Raw genomic sequence first — 18980 nt, 5'->3', positions numbered from 1 at the left:
CTGCGAGCACCCAAATGGGGCCCTGTGGGCAGTGCACCCACACCACACGCCAGGACCCGAGGAAGGACAAAGATCACGAACGAAAGGTTGGAGGTGACAGCAGACACCTGCAGCCCCCAACAGGCCCACTGCTGGCCTCCGGGGTCGTCAGAGGAGAGGGCGAGCAGGGCCTTACCTGGGATGTCAGCGTGGAGGAAGGCCGGAGCGTGCTGTGCGGGGGAGTGGACGAGCACCGCGGCGATGCAGTGCGTGCTGGCCACCTGCAGGGTCTCGTCTCTCGAGAGGAGGAGCTGGAGAAACAGGCAGCAAACCGTGTCCCCGAGAGTCAGGCTGACAGGAGGAAGTGAGCCGAGTGCCTCTAGAACCCCAAACCCTTCAGAGAACCTCAGGGATGTCTGCATCCCTCCTGCACTCCACCACAGAAGGTCCCTCCCAACAGTGCTCTGCGAGCACCAGGGGAGAAACTAAACAATCCCAAACCCACAGAGGCACTCGCACAGGCGCCATCTGGAGGGGACAGCCTTCCCTGACAGGACTTCCTTTGCTCTTGCTGTCTGCAGCAGGGCTGAGACTCGAGGAGAGGGTCTGTGTGAGGCCCACTCAGAGTACGCAGAACAGGAATAGTTGGTTCTAGAAAGCTCTGCCTACAAGGCTGGCCTCTGACCGGGTGGAGAAGCTGGATTTCGGGAGGGTCCCCACAGCGAGCATGGCCGGCTGTGCCCAAGCTGTGCACCGTCTATCCTGGGCGCCTGGCAGCGGGACCTGCATGACTGACCAGCCCTTGCACAAACCCTGCCCTGAGTTTCCCGAGCTTCCCCGAAGGCGGCCCTGCTCCTGTGAGGAATCCGGAGCAGCCCGCGGGTCCCCTGAGGAAGCACTCATAGAAGTGTGGGCTGGCAGCCCTGGCGCCTGGCCCCACACTCTTTCTCTCCTGCTGGTTTCACTCGCTCTCCTTTCACTGTTAGAAACTCCTAGCTAGCACAGAATCTCCTGCCCCCTCGCCAGGCTGTCTTCACCAGGGCCCACTTGGGGTGGGGGGAGGGTTGAGTTTCCCTCCCCACCCCAAGTAGAGCCCCAACAGCCAAAAACCACCAGAACAAAGCCGCAGCCATACTCAAGGCCACTCTCCACACGCTCGGACGAGCCTCACCCATGAGGGAACCAAGAGAGAAACCCAGGTATGTGGGACCTGTGGCTGAGATCTCCAAGTCTGCTCAGATCAGGACTGGGCCTCCTCCACCCAGATCCCCATTTTTCCAATAGCTTGGCAGTCACACCCACAAACTGCCCCTGGCACCATGTAATCTCATCAATGGCCAAGATCCAGAGACTATAAAACAAAGCTCCCAGAAGAGAGCGACACAGTTTTTCCTGGATCACTCGGCCACACCTCTTATAGCCCACTTATGTACCTAAAGCAACACACATGTGTTTGGTTTTAACATACTTGCTTGTGTTCTCTTATATACAGGTTTAACGGGCCCCACAACGAAATCAACAACCTTTACACACTTCCCTCTTATTGTGGTCAGAAGATGCTTGCTGGCTAGGTGGATGTTTGAATATTATCTGTAATGAACCACTGTGAACTACTTAATGAAAATTAAATGTATAAACATTGCAAAAATAAAAAAAAATCCAACAAAAACTCCCAGCTAGGGGTATAGGTAGACATGAGTCACTGAATCTAAGGGTTATTTGAGGTACCCTCAGCATACACAGGAGGGATAAAAGCTCATGTTAATGAACCCCACAACTAATCAACAGCCCCATAGCTAATAAGTGACAAGAACTAGGCAAAAACAGGTCAACCAAGACCAAATCTAGGAAACTTCCTACAAGAGAGATGTACCCCACTAGAATTCTAGATCAGACTATTACTCTACTCAAAACATTTCAATGAGGGGCAAGAGAGATAATACAGTGGGCAGGGTACTTGCCTTTGGTCCTTAGCATACCATATGGTCCCCTGAGCCCCATCAATATCATCCTCCACATCCCACATGGCCCCCGGCACTTCCAGAAGTGATTCGTAAGTGCAGAGCCAGCAGTAACCCCCTGGCCACAGGTGAGTGTGCCTCCCCCAATAAATGAAAGGAAGTGGGGGGGAAAGGTCGTCTGATTTTAAGCTTCAAAGGGAAAGGACAGTGATGTTCATGTCTAGTAAAGGGCAGCTGAGGACTGCAAGATGTCTAGACTGATTCAGTTACACTGGACTAATAAACAGACACATAAGCAACTTCTGCTGGGACGCAAAAGGATTTCTAGAAGTTAATCACTATCTTGATTTCTTTTATAAAGGAAATGAAGTACTGTATTTTAAGATGCTACTGATGTCAAGCAAACCATTATTTCATGTAGTACTGAAAAAGGAAAAGAGCTATAATTAAACTATGACACATCATTGATGGTAAAATGTCTCCCAATTTCAGAGCTGTGAAATGTGGGGGGGTGGGGGGAAATGTGTCTAAGAAAAATATATTTATCCATCAGGCAAAACAATGAACAAGAGTTCTGGTTCAAAATGAACGTTCCTTATTATACTGAAATACATCCCAACCCTATCTTTCCATCATAACATTACGAGAACATATCTTTTAGAAATCTTAATTAAGGTAGTACAGGGATTTGTCTTGCATGCAGCTGACCCCGCAAAGCCAGGAGCAGACCCCACCAGCACAGTTGGGTATCATCCAAAACCCAAAAACATTTCCTAAATATTAAGACTTGATAACTGAGTTCTCAGGCTTGATCTCCAGTCCCATTCAAGCCACTTCAGGCAAACGCCCTTTCACCTCCAGCCCCCCTGGGCCCCCACAGGTCTCCCAGTTTGGGGAACACAGTAACAGCTCCCAGCCTCTCGTCTCCCTCGTTCTTCCCCGTGCCAGACGCTTTCCTGCTCACTCGGCACATCACCAGCTCCCTTTCTTCCAACATTTCCGCTTCACTGTCACTGCGGCATAACTGAGGCACGCCGTTGCTTTTCTTTCCCAGCCTGAGACTTAACACAGCCTCCTGCATGCAAGGCAGGCCCTTGACCTGACCATATTCCCAGCATCCCGGGGAGGTTGGGAATTGTTTGGATGTTTCAAATGTCAGCTAAATGTCAGGCCTTCAGAGCAGTCTGGCCTGACCACAGGACTGTAGGTGCTCGCTCTCCTCTCCCACCTTCTCTCCAATTCCTTCCTAGCCCTTCTCACAGTCTGTAATTACTGACTTTCTTGTCCGCCTTCCCCTCCCTACTGTGCAAAGGCAAGGCCTCACTAACACGCCGGGACAGTCCCGGTGCCCGACAGGTCACTAATGCCTAACGCTGGGAACTGCTGCTCAGTAGGTATCTGATGAAACAAATGATCGGCTGACCCTGCCAACAGCACTACACAATCACTGAAATATATTCCCAGGGACCTGAAGTTTGGGATAATCTTTAGACAATAGAAGAAAGGAATAGCATTAGATTTTGGCAATTACAAAAATGTCTGAATGGAGGTTTAAGAATCTCTCTTCTCGGGCTGGAGTGATAGCACAGCGGGGAAGGCGTTTGCCTTGCACGCGGCCAACCCGGGTTCAAATCCCAGCATCCCATAGGGTCCCCTGAGCACCGCCAGGGGTAATTCCTGAGTGCAGAGCCAGGAGTAACCCCTGTGCATCGCCAGGTGTGACCCAAAAAGCAAAAAAAAAAAAAACAACTCTCTTCTCTCTGCCCTCCTCTCTCTCTCTCTCTCTCTCTCTCTCTCTCTCTCTCTCTCTCTCTCTCTCTCTCTCTCTCTCCTCTCTCTCTCTCTCTCTCTCTCTCTCTCTCTCTCTCTCTCTCTCGTACTGGCACCTACCCACTCAGTGCTCTTGATTTCTCCTGGCACTGTGCAAGGGACACCATGGATCTGAATGGATCTGAAGACTGCATCCAGCTGCAGCATGCAAACATGCACTCTAGGCCTCTGAGCTACCTCTCCAACCCATGCTGCCCTTACCTTTTAAATCTTCATACTTTGGGCTGGAGCAATAGCATGGCGGGTAGCACATTTGCCTTGCATGTGGCCGACCTGGGTTCTATTCCCAGCATCCCATATGGTCTCCTGAGCACCACCAGGAGTAATTCCTGAGCATAGAGCCAAGAGTAACCCCTGTGCATCGCCGGGTGTGACCCAAAAAGAAAAAAAAAACACACTAAATCTTCATACTTTGCTCATCATGTATTCTCCATTAATTTTTATGCTTAAAAAATTTTTTTGGTTTTTGGGTCCCACCCAGCAATGTCCCACCCAGAAGGCTCTGTGCTCAGGGATCACTCTTGGCGGTGCTTGGGGGGACCATGAGTGGTACCAGGGATCCAAATCAGTGTTGCTGCATATAAGGCAAGTGCCTCAACCACTAGTGATACTAGCTCCCTGACCCTTTTGAAAATCATTTTTTGATTTTTATTTTTGGGTCACACACCCAGCAATGCTCAGCAGTTACTCCTAGCTCATGCACTCAGGAATTACTCCTGGCTCATGGGACCATATGGGATGCTGGGAATCGAACCCAAGTTGGCTGCATGCAAGGCAAATGCCCAACCTGCTGTACTTCGCTCCAGACCTGAAAATTCCTTTAAGGACTACATTACAACATTGACTGCTAAGTATTTTAGGGTGCCCTTGTGCACCTTAGGCACCTGTGCCAAATGCCCCTTCAGCTCGCCCTCATCCCAAGCTTGCTGGGTGCTGTAGTAAAACAGAGTCCTCAATGATCCAAAGTCACCAATGAAAAGCAGTCTCCACACACGCCCGTAGGCTGGGGGCTGCACAGCAAGCACCCGTGTTTCAGAGCACTCTCGATCGGGGACGTGCTCTCTCCTCTCTGCTATCCCGGTGCCTCGGTGCCTTGCAGGGCACAATTCCTGTATCCTTGCCAGGCCCAAGCCCAGGGGCTCTGACCAGGGGCTCCAGTAAACTCTGGACGGCAGCAGAGAAATGAACACAGAGTAACAAAGGGGATTTCCTGGCTTGGAGAAAATGCACGGGCCATTTGAGAGGCGTCCTGGGAGCAGGAGTGACAGGGAGCTCTGGCCTCTAACGCCTACCACGTACCCCTCCCCATTTCTGAGCGGGGCCCCTGCTCTTTGCAGAAGCACCATAGTCTGTTCAACCACTGTCAAACGAGAGTCAGCAGCTCTGCCAGAAACCAGGGAGATGGAGCCGAAGGCTGAGCACATGCTTTGCATGTGGGTAACCCTTATTTAGTGCCCAGCACCACACAATCCCGGGAGCACCACCAGGAGTGACCCCTGAGCACAGAGACAGGAACAGCCCCAAGCACTCTCCGGTGTGTTGTCTCCAGAGCAAAACCAGACCAGAAAGCCACTCTGCCACGCCCTGTGCTGAGCACTGGGGAGAGCCCTGCCACACTCAGAATCTGCCCGAAGCACCCCCACTGGGTCCAGGGAGGCGGCTCAGAGAGATGGGACATACATGTGCTTTGCATGCAGAAGCGATGGGACATACATGTGCTTTGCATGCAGAAGGTGGGCTCATGAGAGCTGCTGGAGCAACCCCTGGGTACTGAGTCAAGAGGAGCCCCTATGGGGCCGGAGAAATAGCGCAGCGGGGAGGGCATTTGCCTTGCTCCCAGAAGATCCAGGTTCAATCCCCAGCTTCCCATATGGTCCCCGGAGCACCAACCAGGAGCGATTTCTGAGTGCAGAGCCAGGAGTAACCCCTGAGCACAGCCGGGTGTAGCGCCAAAAGAAGAGAAAAAAAGAGCAACCCCTGAGCACCACCAGGTGTGAACCCCCCCCAAAAAAAAGAAAAGAAAAGGCTCCAAGTTAATTAAATACAATACAGGTAATAACATTCTAGCAAAGGGGTACAACCTGCCTAAGGGAACCCAAGTCACAGGGAGCCCCAGAGACTCAGAAGGCAGAACCAGAAATGAGCTGAGCAAGGCCAGGGGAAGGCTTCCCGGGACGGAGGCGGCATCGCAGGGGTGGGGGGGGGAGAGCTGTGTGTGGCCGGCCAAGGATGGGAGGTGAGAAGGACGAGCAGAGTCCAAGTAAGCAGCTCAAAGAGCCCAACTTGAATTTCCCCCTGAAACGATGGAAGTATGTGTTTCTGTCGCCGCAGACACCCTTCACTCTCCCTGAGCCCTGATGTGAAGGGAAGGACATGCCGGCGGATATACAACTGAGAAGAAACCGACTTTGAGTCTTCTCAAAGAGCACTGTTCTGGCCAGTTCAGAAACACCTGGAAAATCACGGCCAGGGTCCAAGCGATCGTACAGCGGGGAGCACGCTGACCTTCCACATGGCTGACCTGGGTGTGATCCCCAGTATCCCATATTTCCCCCAGGCACTGCCAGGGGTCACTCCTGAATGCAAAACCAGAAGAGGGAGGGGGGAGGGAAGAAGGGAGGGAGGGGAGAGGAGGGAAGGAGGGAGGAAGGAAGGAAATCACAGCCAGGGTAGAGCATGAGGCCAAGGCAGGAGCACTCAGGTTCCCTCCGTGGGGACCGAGACCAGGAAGGAGACAGCTACCTTTTTCAGGACCAGGGGCAGTGAGCTGGCTGCCGGCGGCCCCGAGACACCCGCGCTTCCCACCAGAGCAGACTTGCTCATGATCACAGACACGAACAGGTCGTACTTCAGCAGCTGCCTCAGCAGACCTGGAAACAAGAGCACTGGGAGTGAGTCAAGACGAGCACAGGCACTAGAGTCAACCTAAGGCAGCCCAGACATGACCCAGAAATGTCTTCCTGTCTCTCAAACTATCCATCTTTAATCTTTCCCTTTGGTTTTATTTATGGGTTTTTGTCGTTGCTTTGTTTGTTTGGGGGCCTACACTGGGAAATGCTCAGAGTTGATTCCTGGCTCTGTGCTCAGGGATCACTCCTGGCAACGTTTGGGGGACCCTATGCAGGGCAGGGATAGAATCTGGGTCACCTCGGGGCTGGAGCAATAGCACAGCGGGTAGGGTGTTTGCCTTGCACACAGTCGATCCAGGTTCAATTCCCAGCATCCCATATGGTCCCCTGAGCACCGCCAGGAGTAATTCCTGAGTGCAGAGCCAGGAGTGACCCCTGTGCATCGCCGGGTGTGACCCAAAAAGAAAATAAAAGAAAGAAAAAAAAAAAAGAATCTGGGTCACCTCATACAAGGCCAACACCTTACCCACTCTCTCTCTCTCTCCCTCTCTCTCTCTCTCTCTCCCGTAAATAAGAAATGGTTTTATTAATTTGAGGAGGTGACTCCCGACGTGCTCAAAGGCATGGAGGCAACCCCAAGGCCACCCGGCCAATCGCGCTGGGTATTCAGTGCCGCAATCTGAGGGTACGGAACTGCTTGGGCCATGCCAGAGACCTGGAGGTCACCCAGCTAGGCCCCAGGGCTGGTTTAACACAGCAGCAGTGCTCAGGACCCCCCAGAGCTAGCCCACAGTGCTGGAGAGCCATGCGGGTGGGGGCCATGACCAGGGTCCCTATGCTGCATCCCTGGTCCCTGTGCTGCCTCCAGAGCTTTTCTCCGTTTCTCTCAGATCGCTCACTGTGACAGAAACACAAAGGGCTTTGTATCCTATACTGATTATAGGATTAATTCATTTATTAGTTTTGACATATTTTGTACAGGGCTGGAGCGATAGCACAGCGATAGAGGTTTGCCTTGCACACGGCTGACCCAGGTTCGATTCTTCCGCCCGCTACCGAGAGTATCTCGCCTGCACAGCAGAGTCTGGCGAGCTACCCGTGCGTATTCGATATGCCAAAAGCAGTAACAAGTCTCAAGATGGAGATGTTACTGGTGCCCGCTCGAGCAAATCGATGAGCAATGGGATGATAGTGACATAATTTGTGGACTCTCTAGAGTTTTCTCTATATAAGATGAACTCATCTGGGGCTGGAGCGATAGCACAGCGGGGAGGGCGTTTGCCTTGCACGCAGCCGACCTGGGTTCGATTCCCAGCATCCCACACGGTCCCCCAAGCACCACCAGGAGTAATTCCTGAGTGCAGAGCCAGGAGTCACCCCTGACCATTGCCGGGTGTGACCCAAAAAGAAAAAGAAAATGAACTCATCTATGTAAGATGGACTCATCTATAACCTATTTTACTTCTTTCTTTTTATGCTTTGATTTTGCTTGTGTCTCGCGAGGACTTCTGACACTGTGCTGATGGGATCCCACCCAGTCACTGCCTGGGCTCCAGCTGGCCACACCTAACTGACACAGCTGTGAGTGACCCCAGGCTGACCGCAGAGGCCCACCCAGAATGGATCTGCTCCCTCGGTGTGGCTGAAGTGAATCAAAGAGAGAAAGGAGGAGCGGAGGATAGAAACAGCCTGCCACCCCCGGGAGCTCCTGCTCCACACGAGGCCTCACCCAGTGACCAGTCATAGCAGCCCCCACTGTATCCAAAACATGCAAACTTCAGGGCAGAGAGAGAGAGCACAATGAGGAGGGCACTGGCCCTGCATGTGCCTGGCTGACCCGGGTTCAATCCCCAGCACCCCATATGGTCCCCCGAGTCCTGCCAAGGATAATCCCTGAGTGTAGTGCCAGGAGTAAGTCCTGAGCACCACTCAGTGAGGCCCCCGCCAAAAAACAAAATTATGAAAGTTCCTGAGAAGCAGCACTTGATGGATCTCTTGTGTTGCCCAGGAAGCAGTGAGAGAAGAGGCTTCCTGGATCCTCTGGGGCCCCAAAGCACTTCAAATAACAACAGAGAACCGGGCCATCCCCCTGGGCCAGAGGCACCAAAGCCGACATTTCACCTAGGAGGCTGACAGGATGTAGGGCGCAGCATGAAGATCGACTTGGCAGCACCAACAGGACACACCAGGCCAGACAGTGAAGTCCGGAGGCAGAAATGCTTCTGTCCCACTTTCTCTCCTCTTCTCCCTCTGCAGGAGCCGTGTCAGGGCCCACAGCGACTGCAGGCAGCTCTCAGGCAGCCTGTGTCTCACCACCCAGCCTCGTGGTCTCTAATCTTCGAAAAGCAGCAAACTTCCCCCCCCCCAACATCAAAGCAATCAATATCTCAATTTCTCAAGCCAGACCTCAAAAGCTGTTCTCGGCTTTGGGGTGGCACCCAAGCACATGACTCACACGTGTGCTGTCTTGGGCTGGAGCCAGGACTAAGCAAAAGAAAAAGCTGCCCTCTGTCGACGGCTCCGCGACTTACCCAGGCAGTTGACCTGGAGCTCCCTTGTCTGGGCACTGTCCAGGGCAGAGAGGAAGAGGGGACACAACTTCTCCCGGAAGTGGCCAGAAAGCATCTCAGCGGCTCCTGGTGAGGAGAAGAGTTTCCCGTAGAGGTAACAGACGGCAGCTTGCACCTCCTCACTGGGGTAGACTACACCCCGCAACAGATGCTCCATCAGGCTACCTGTCCGAAACACAGCAAAGGGACGAGGGACACTGCAGTGTCAATAGTCAATGAAACCCCAAACTACAACCCTCAAAGGGCAGTGGAGTAATCCCTGATAATCCCCACAATAAATGCTTTCAGGGCACTTAAGGGAAAGGGAAAACTAAGGCTTAGAGAAGTTAAGGATTTTACAGTTGGGTAAGTCCTTTGTGAGAAGGAATTATTTCACATCTTACTGATAACAAAGGGGCGGAAATAGGTGCTTCTATTCCAGACATAATTCATTCTGTTCAAAAAAGATATTATCGGGGCCGGAGCGATAGCACAGCAGGTAGGGCGTTTGCCTTGCACGCGGCCGACCCGGGTTCGATCCCCGGCATCCCATATGGTCCCCCAAGCACCGCCAGGAGTAATTCCTGAGTGCAAAGCCAGGAGTAACCCCTGAGTATCGCTGTGTGACCCAAAAAGAAAAAAAAAAGATATTATCTGGGAGGTATTTCATCAGTGTTAAAGCAATGAACAGAAGGCTGGAGAGATGGTATGGGGGGTAAGGTGTTTGCCTGGCATGCAGCCAACCCCCTGTTCAGATCCCCAGCGAGACATATGGCTCCTGTGCATGGCCAGGGGTCTGGCCTGAGCACAGAACCAGGTACAGGCCCTGAGGTCGCTCCCAAAACAATGAGCAGAAAGAGCAAAAGATCATAATTGAAGAACTAACTTCTCAAATTGGTTGACATAGAGTACCTGTCAATAAGGAAACTAAAAGAGCAAAGAAGGAAAATAAGGCCCTGACAGGTGAAGGCAGTGAGGGGACCAGCTGGACGGAAAAGTGACATAGCGGGTGGGAGGCTGCTCCTTCCCAGGGGTCACTCACTGTGCTCCCTCACAAGCGTGTCCGCCACGGCAGGAATGGCGTCTACCAACTTGCCAAGAAAGGTCAGCAGAGCCAGGCTGCCATGCGTGGAGGGCATGTCACACATCTGCAGAAAGTATACACACTGGTTGGTCAGTGAGATGAGACAGATGTCCACAGAGACACACACCAGCTCCCGCAGCCCACCTCTCCCACCGTGACCAGTGACCAGTGCCCCGGAACCAGAAACCCTGATTATCCCAACAGCAACAATAAAGGTATGGGAGCGGGGAGAGAAGAAAAATATGTTGCACTGTCGTCCCGTTCCTCATTGATTTGTTTGAGCAGGCACCAGTACCGTCTCCATTGTGAGACTTGTTGTTACTGTTTTTGGCACATCGAATACGCCACGGGGAGCTTGCCAGGCTCTGCCATGCTGGCAGGATACTCTCGGTAGCTTGCCGGGCTCTCCGAGAGGGGTGGAGGAATCGAACCTGGGTCGGCCATGTGCAAGGCAAACGCCCTACCCGCTGTGCTATCATTCCAGTCCTATGAGTATAATATTATTTCTAAATCTTTTTTTTTTTAAGTTTTTTGGGCTACCCCTGGCAATGCTCGGGGTTTAGGCAGGGGAACATAAGGGATGCCAAGGATCAGGTAAGGCAAGCATCGCATCCACTATATGATAGCCCCAGCCCCCATGATTATGATATTATTTATAAATCTTTTTTGGGTCACACCTGGCGATGCTCAGGGGTTAATCCTGGCTCTACACTCAGGAATTACTCAGGAGACCATATGGGATGCTAAGGAGACCATATGGAATACTAAGGATACAACCCAGGTTTGCCACATGCAAGGCAAATGCCCCACCCGCTGTGCTATCGCTCCAGCCCCTATTTCTAAATCTTAACCGAAGAACTGCATGTATAATTGAAGCCTTTGACTACACTGAAGAAAGCAAGTTATGGGACCAGGGAGAGAGCTCCTAGCTCGGCTTGGAAAAAGAGAGAATGCAAGCTCAGCTGGCAAGAATCCAGGCTTGAACCCCACATGGCACGTTTCTCCAAATGCTGCTGAGAGTGATTCCCGAACACCAAGCTAGATGTAGCGGCCCCCTTACCCAATATGGCCAGGTGGAGTCCAAACAAAAGAAAACACAAGGGAACGGAGCAATATTACAGCAGGTAGGGAGTTCACCTTGCACATGGCCGACCCGGGTTCGATTCCCAGCATCCCATGTGGTCCCCCAAGCACTGTCAGGAGTAATTCCTGAGTGTAGAGCCAGGAGTAATCCCTGAGGATCGGTGGGTGTGACGCCCCCCCAAAAGAAAAGGGAAACACAAAACAGGTTCGCATTTATTTAAGATGCTGATCAAAGCAAGTACTTTCAGTATTCAATGAAATATACGATCCAAACCAAAAATGACACTAAGAGGCAGTGAATATATTTCCTTGATTAATCAAGGAAAATCCGTATTATGTTTAGGAAGACAGAGAGAGTAAGTGAGAGTAAGTCAAGCAATGATTATACCCAAAAGACGAAAGCAATGGAAGGGTTGGAAGGGGCAGGAAGGAAGCTGCAAAGAGCAAACTATGCCACAACGACTCAGTGCCCGCGGTTAAGTCTCTTTTCCTCCAGGAATCCCGGTCTCCCAGTCTATCCAGCAAGCCTGGCTAACGCTGGAGGGTCCTGACAGGTACTCAAGAACGCACGGCCGCTTACTGACCTCTCTGTGGCACTCATCCAGCAGGCAATGGACGGTCTGCTCGAGTTTCAGCTGAGTCGTGAGCTGGATAAGGACTGAGCACAGACACAGCAGCATTACTAAGCATCAGAAGGCAACCCAGAGCCCAGGATCTACCTCGCCCTTTTCTTCCCCCTTAGTGTAGACTGAACCTAGGGTCTCACACATGCAAGAGTTCTACCGCTCAGTTACATCTGCAGCCCAGAATTGACTTGTCTTAGTCTGACTCAAAGCAAGTACAAAGCAGTGATTTGCCTACCCCATGGGTAGGAGTCTTCTCTATCCGCTACATTAAACAATGTATGAGTATCTAAACCAAAGGGCTTCAGGCTTTCTCCACTGATTTAAATCAGTGATTCTCAATGAGGCTGGACATTAGCAGCACGTAGGAAGCTTATACACAGAATGGGCCATGGAAAAATAAAACTATAAACATTACTAACTTTGTGTGACCAATTAAGGATGCAACAACAAGAGGAGAGTATCTATCTATCTATCTATCTATCTATCTATCTATCTATCTATCTATCTATTACCTATATATATTAGCTCCTTTTCTCTCTTTTCCTTATTATTTGTAGAAGGTCATCTTCAAAATTTCATCTCTAGGAGCCGGAGAGCTATCTCAGTGGTCAGAGGTACATTCCAAGCATTTGGTAGAAATGGAGTTCAAAATGACCCCCTTAGCATGGTCAGGTGTAACCCTGGAGGACCCTTAGCATGGCCAGGTGTAGCCCTGGGGGCCCCAAGCACCACTGGATCGGCCTCGGAGTTCCCAGCTCATCTTTGGGCCCAGCTTTCAACCCTCCAGCCAAGTTGTTGAGTAATGCCAAGCAAGCGTGGCCCTCTGAGGCCTGATAATACAGCAGGAAGAACACTTGCCTTTCATGAAGCCAACCCAGATTCGATCCCCAGCACCCCATATGGTCCCCCGAGCCCCACCAGGAATGATCTCTGTGCACATCCAGGTGTGGTCCAAAACAAACAGAAACCATCAATTCCAAGAGTGGCACTCAGGACCCTGAGCACTGCTTGGGAGGCCCCTCCCCACCCCAAAAATCACTCCGCAGGAGCAGAATATTCAGAAAGGGCTGTGGCTGGTTTTGGAAATCAAGAATCATAGTCCACACACGATACACAGACATTGATAGAAGTATTTCTGGAACTCTTCCCATGAGTGCCATCAATCTCATGACAGCAGCGACGGGGAGGAGCTCCATTGTACAAAGGACAGTACATCGTGCCAGGCAAAACCAAAGTTGGAGTTCTTTGGGATTTGAAATATGTACAGAAGGGGGGTGTGGACACCAAGGGAGTGAACCAATCTAGTTATTACCCTTCTGTCTCAGAGCTCCAACTTGATCCTTGTACTTTGCTTTCAAAAGCTGGACTGAAACTCGACAACCACATTCCAGTGTTCGAGCTATCCCCTATCCCGGTTAGGTTGCGCTGCTGCGGGCCAGAGAAGGGCAGGGAGAGGAGGGAGCGGCTGCTCCAGGCCCTTCACTAACTCTCGGCTTCCCCTTTACCTGGATCCGATGAGGACCTTTCAGCCCCGGCACTGGCAGTTCTTTCCAAGGACAAAAGCTGAGCCAGTTCAGTTTTTCCAGAACCAGCCTCACTGTATCCCTCCGGTCCTACCTGTCCAGCCTCACCTGGTCCTTCCTCAGAGACTAGGGTCCCAGCACCACGGGCCTCGTCCCCAAGCTCAGAGCCTGGTAGCTGTCAGGCGGCCTCTCCTCAGAGCTCTGAATTACATGAATGTGGCCCCCTTCTCCATAAATGTGTAACTTTTAATAGTTCTAGTCTCTTCACTTTGTCCCCCATTTCTAAGGGTGGAACTGCATTTTCCCCCTCTATAGTTACCTAGTAAATAATTCTTTATGGAGTCTGAGATAGGACAGCAGGTAAAGCATGTGCTCTGCCTGCAGCTCACCCTGGTTCAATCCCAGTGCACATATGGGTGCCTGGGAACTTCAGAGAATCAGGAGTGAGTTCTGAGCACCGCCAACGGTGACTGTCCCCATTATTAATTTGTAAATTAATTTATAATAAAGTAATGAAGTAACTTATTACATTTCTTTTAATAAAAAGTAATTCTCTGTATTAAAAGGGCTGTTGTGTATTTATTTTTCTGTTCAAATAATTGGGTATGATCTCTGTTTACTAACTCAATCCTGACTGACAGAATTATTGCACTTTGTATAAGATCATCTCCCCACCCCCAATAATTGTCTTCGTTCTTCTCAATCCCATTATGGGTAAAACAAGTCATTTCACATCATAACCACCACTTACATGCACACATCTGACGACGCTTTATTACATGTGCGTTAAAAATAGAGTTTTGTACATGTCTTTCCAACAGTGCTCACTGACTCTCACTACTGACCAGCCAGTCTCTCCTCCTCACTGGGAAAACTAAGCAGCCAGGTACTATATTTTAATCTATTTGTACTCCTACTATCATTTGTCACAGTACTCTGCACAGAGAAAGTGACCAAGAAAAAAAATGCAGAATTCATGATTGACAACGAAATGAGTCCTGTGTCTAAAATGACACATTTCATTAGCCTCTAAGGTCTCAAAGAGTCGGAGCTGCAGTTCAGGCTCAACATCCCAGTATCAAAGGCCAAGTGCACAGTTCCGCCTTACCCTCGATACAGAGGTTGGTGAGACTCCCGTCTTCCGCCTTGCATAACAGTCCTTGGAAACAAGGGACATAAGAGGGGGGGTGGTTAGTAGTTAAAAGAGAAACAAAGCCACAAAGGCACACTGTGAATTCTAAAACTAAGAGCAGCTGTAAGCACTGTCACCGCTAAATTCTATCCTCAGCACCAAATACCTTGACTTTCAGTGACCCACTATGGTTTTAAGAGGATAAAGACAGGGTGGCACAGCAGAGAAACTGTGTTCTCCAAAGTCTGTAACAGATCCTGGGTAAAATTCCAGTTCTGCCAGTTAGGAGTTGACCTCCCTGACCCTGGAGGATTGTTCTCTTCCCCTTAAAGAACATTCTTGGCAGTTAAAAGCTTGAAAAGCCTTTAGCAGAGAAAAGCACACAATATGAGTTAGTGTCCCCCTTCTATAGAATATTAACTACATAAAAGAAGCGGCTGGGTTGGAAAGATAATAAAGCGGTTAAGCACTTTTTGTATGTGGCCTATGGGCCTTCAATTGGCTGTTACCATATATGGTCCCGCTCACCACCATATATGGGATCACTCCCTAAGCACAGAGCCAGAAATAAGACCTAAGCACTTCCGGTGTGGCACAAACACCAAAAGGAGGGGAAGAGATGGGGAGGGGAGGGCCGGCGGGAAGGAGATAAAGAGATGGAACATCTGGACTGGAGAGATGGTACAGTGGTAAGGCATTTGCCTTGGCTGCAGTCTCAACCCCAGTTTGAATCCCTGGCATCACATTAGGTCCCCTTATTAGGTACCAGGAAACTAGGAATAGCCCTTGAGCACACTGGGTGTGGCCAAACACCAGCCCCCACCAAAAGAGAAGAGACCTTAAACTCCATTTTATCCTAAACAGGAAAAAACTGAGGCATAAGAGAGGCAAAGTGACTCAGAGTCACACCCCAGTTGGCAGACTCCTGCAGTCTGGAGCTGATCCTATTCAGAGACCACAGTGAAGGGATTGAAAGATCACACATTTTCCAATTCGTATTCGGATTTGTAGAACCTCTTACCTATAGCAAACCCAGCTACTCTACAGATGCATCAGAAGTCTTAGAAAGCAAACCAATTTGCCGGGAAGTTAAATTATTACACTGCAAAAGTGTAAATCATCTTTCCCAGCCTGCTCCTTCATGATCTCAAAAGCAAAAACACACGATAATCAGGTTAATCATGCAAAACTCATGCATTAGAAAAGTAATATCAAAGTTCTGCTCGATCTCACCGAAAAGCATGTTAATGAGGTGCACACAAATTTTCTGCTCCTGTGCCACCAGCTGCATGACAAGGGCCGTGTGTCGCACGAGGGCATCCCGAAAGCAGGACAACACATGCTTCTTGCGCACCACCTTGGGGAACATGAAGAGAAAAGATCCAATAGGAATCAAGCTTCAGTGATTTGGGGTGGGGGGGGCATACCCAGCAGTGCTCAGGGCTTGCTCCTGGCTCTGCACTCAAGAACTATTCCTGGGCTGGAGTGATAGCACAGCAGGTAGGGCATTTGCCTTGTACTCGGCCAACCTGGGTTCAATTCCCAGCATCCCATATGGTCTCCTGAGCACCGCCAGGGGTGATTCCTGAGTGCAGAGCTAGGGGTAGCCCCTGTGCATCGCCGGGTGTGACCCAAAAAGCAAAAAAAAAAAAAAGAATTATTCTTGGTGGAATAATTAAAACCAAGCTCCTGGAAGAGAGCAACGCAGAGAGTCTCTTACCTCCACGCCTGGCTATCTTCACTGGGAACCCTTGGAGGGGGTGGGCTGAGTTTCCCTCCCTGCCCTGAGTAAAACCCCAGCAGCCAAAGACCTCTGGAACCCAGCCACAGCCATGCTCAAGGCCCCTTTCCACACCTTCGGACGAGCCTCACGCATGAAGGAACCGGCAGAGGAACCCAGGTGTGTGGGACCCAGGGCTGAGATCTCCAAGCCTGCTCGGATCAAGACTGGGCCTCTTCCGCCCAGATCCCCCATTTTCCAGTAGCTAGGCAGTCACACCCAGAAGCTGCCCCCGGCGCCGTGTAATCCCAACAACGACCAACATCCAGAGACTATAAAACTAGGCTCCCGGAAGCGACATCTCATAGCCTAGTTCTCCCTCTCGGAGAACCTGGCAAGCTACCAAGAGTTTCCTGCCCGCATGGAAGAGCCTGACAAACTCCCATGGCGTACTCATATGCCAAAACCAGTACTAATGCTGGGTCTCATTCCCCTGACCCTGAAAGAGCCTCCAGTGAGGCACCACTGGAAAGGACGAGTAAAGGGAGCCTTCTAAAATCTCAGGGCTAGGGCTAATGAGATCGCTCGAGAAAATCGATGATTAATGGAATGATGATGATGATGATGAGTCCTGGTGGTGCTCAGGAGACTGACCATATGTGGTGCCAGAGATCCAACCTGGGTTGACTGTGTGCAAAGCTGAGGCTCCACCTGCTATACTGTAGCTCTGGCCCGCAGTGAGTTCATTTTACTTTATTTTGGCTTTTTGGGTCATACCTGGCGGTGCTCAGGGGTTACTCCTGGCTTTGCACTCAGGAATTACTCCTGGTGGCACTCAGGGGACCATAGGAGATGCCCTGGGATCCAACCCGGGTCAGCTACATGCAAGGCAAACACCCTACCAACTGTACTATCACTCTGGTCCCATCCCTCAGTGATTTTAAACCAAATTTCCCAATACAGCTACAAGATACTACTAGAAGAACCATTAAACTATTGTCAGATCCACACTCTTAGTAACTGGCAAGAGAAAAATGCTGCTTGACCTATAAGAACCCCTGTGTTCGAACTATAATGTGAACTAAGGCTCCTCATCGCCTAACAGCCTCCACACAGCACCTAAACTGGTCCTAATCAGTCCTGTCTATGCTCTCTTTATGCGGAGAGTTGGTGAGGCTGGGGCCTGAGTCACAGTGCAGGGGGCAGGACACTTGCTTTGCAAGGGACCGACGTGGGCTGGATCCCTAGCACCACATACGGTCTCTTCAGCCCCAGCAGGAATGATCCCTGAGCACAGAGCCAGGAGTAAGCCCTGAGCACCACCAGGGTGACCCCCAAACAAGCATACACACAAACAAACAACCCAAGTGGACGAAGGAAGCCCAAACAGGTATTATTACCATCGCTGCGCTAAAGAGGAGACTTCCCCGAGAAATCAAACCCAAGACTCCACCCAGCTTTAGTCTGCGGCTCTTTTCCCGTCAACAGGCCGGCCGGGGACAGCGAAGCTGGGGGAGTGGTCCCAGGACACTCTGAGCACTGCTTTGCACACACACACACACACACACACACACACACTCACCCATCCCAGGACACTCAGAGCACTGCTTTGCACACACACACACACAGTCCCAGGACACTCTGAGCACTGCTTTGCACACACACACACACACACACACACCCATCCCAGGACACTCTGAGCACTGCTTTGAACACACACACACACACACACACATCCCAGGACACTCTGAGCACTGCTTTGGCGCGCGCGCAAACACACACACACACACACACACACACACACACCATCCCAGGATACTCTAAGCACTGATTTGCACACACACACACCCCATCCCGGGATGCTCTGAGCACTGCTTTGCACACACACACACCCCATTCCGGGATGCTCTGAGCACTGCTTTGCACACACACACACACACCATCCTGGGACGCTCTGAGCACTGCTTTGCACACACACACACACACACACTGTCCCAGGACACTCTGAGCACTGTTTTGCACACACACACACACACACACACACACACCCATCCCAGGACACTCTGAGCACTGCTTTGCACACACACACACACAGCGTCCCGGGACACTCTTGAGCACTGCTTTGCACACACACACACACACACACACAAATACGCGGGCCCAACCCCAGACAACCATGATCTCCCAAAAGCTGCGTGGAAGCATCTCTGGTCGTCCCCGGGGAGCTAGTAGGGGACCACCCCGCGCCCCACACCCTGCTGGCCCACATCTCTCCCCTGGATGGGTGCGGGGCGCTGCAGGGTTGGAACCCAGCCTTGAGCAGCTCTGTGAGGGCCCACCTCACGGTGACTTAAGAAAAAATACAAAATTAAATGAAAAGCAAAGCCCCGCCTCCCCTGCCCCCCACACCCCACCTCTGCCTTGGCCGTAGCTGCCCCCAACGCACTCCCGCCCCAGGGACCCCCCCAGACTGCCCGGGACGGGGCGCACCGACACCCCCGCGTCCCGGGGCAGCAGCTCCAGCACGCAGGCCAGGCACAGGCGCGGGGGCACGGGCAGCAGCCAGCGCGGGTCGTGTCGGAAATGGGCTTTGCCCAAGAGCGGCGCCGCCTCGTCGTCCCTCAGCGCCATCTTCGTCGTCACT

The 18980-nt window shown here is 51.3% G+C and overlaps 1 protein-coding gene across 1 annotated transcript in view; it reads right to left on the bottom strand.

The window, feature by feature from the left end:
• The window catches only part of MEI1 (meiotic double-stranded break formation protein 1), a 61095-nt gene extending 42128 nt beyond the window's left edge, over positions 1 to 18967 (bottom strand). The window contains exons 1-8 of the mRNA XM_004610726.2: positions 18827 to 18967; positions 15850 to 15973; positions 14593 to 14643; positions 11920 to 11993; positions 10211 to 10316; positions 9151 to 9354; positions 6513 to 6640; positions 176 to 290 (exon numbers count right to left, since the gene is read on the bottom strand). Coding sequence (XP_004610783.1) covers positions 176 to 290; positions 6513 to 6640; positions 9151 to 9354; positions 10211 to 10316; positions 11920 to 11993; positions 14593 to 14643; positions 15850 to 15973; positions 18827 to 18967 — 943 coding nt within the window. The remainder of the gene's footprint in view (positions 1 to 175; positions 291 to 6512; positions 6641 to 9150; positions 9355 to 10210; positions 10317 to 11919; positions 11994 to 14592; positions 14644 to 15849; positions 15974 to 18826) is intronic.
• Positions 18968 to 18980: the final 13 nt, after the last annotated feature.

Source organism: Sorex araneus, chromosome 6, assembly GCF_027595985.1.
Source record: "Sorex araneus isolate mSorAra2 chromosome 6, mSorAra2.pri, whole genome shotgun sequence".
NCBI classification, from domain to species: Eukaryota; Metazoa; Chordata; class Mammalia; order Eulipotyphla; family Soricidae; genus Sorex; species Sorex araneus.
This window is presented reverse-complemented; position numbering and strand designations above follow the sequence as displayed.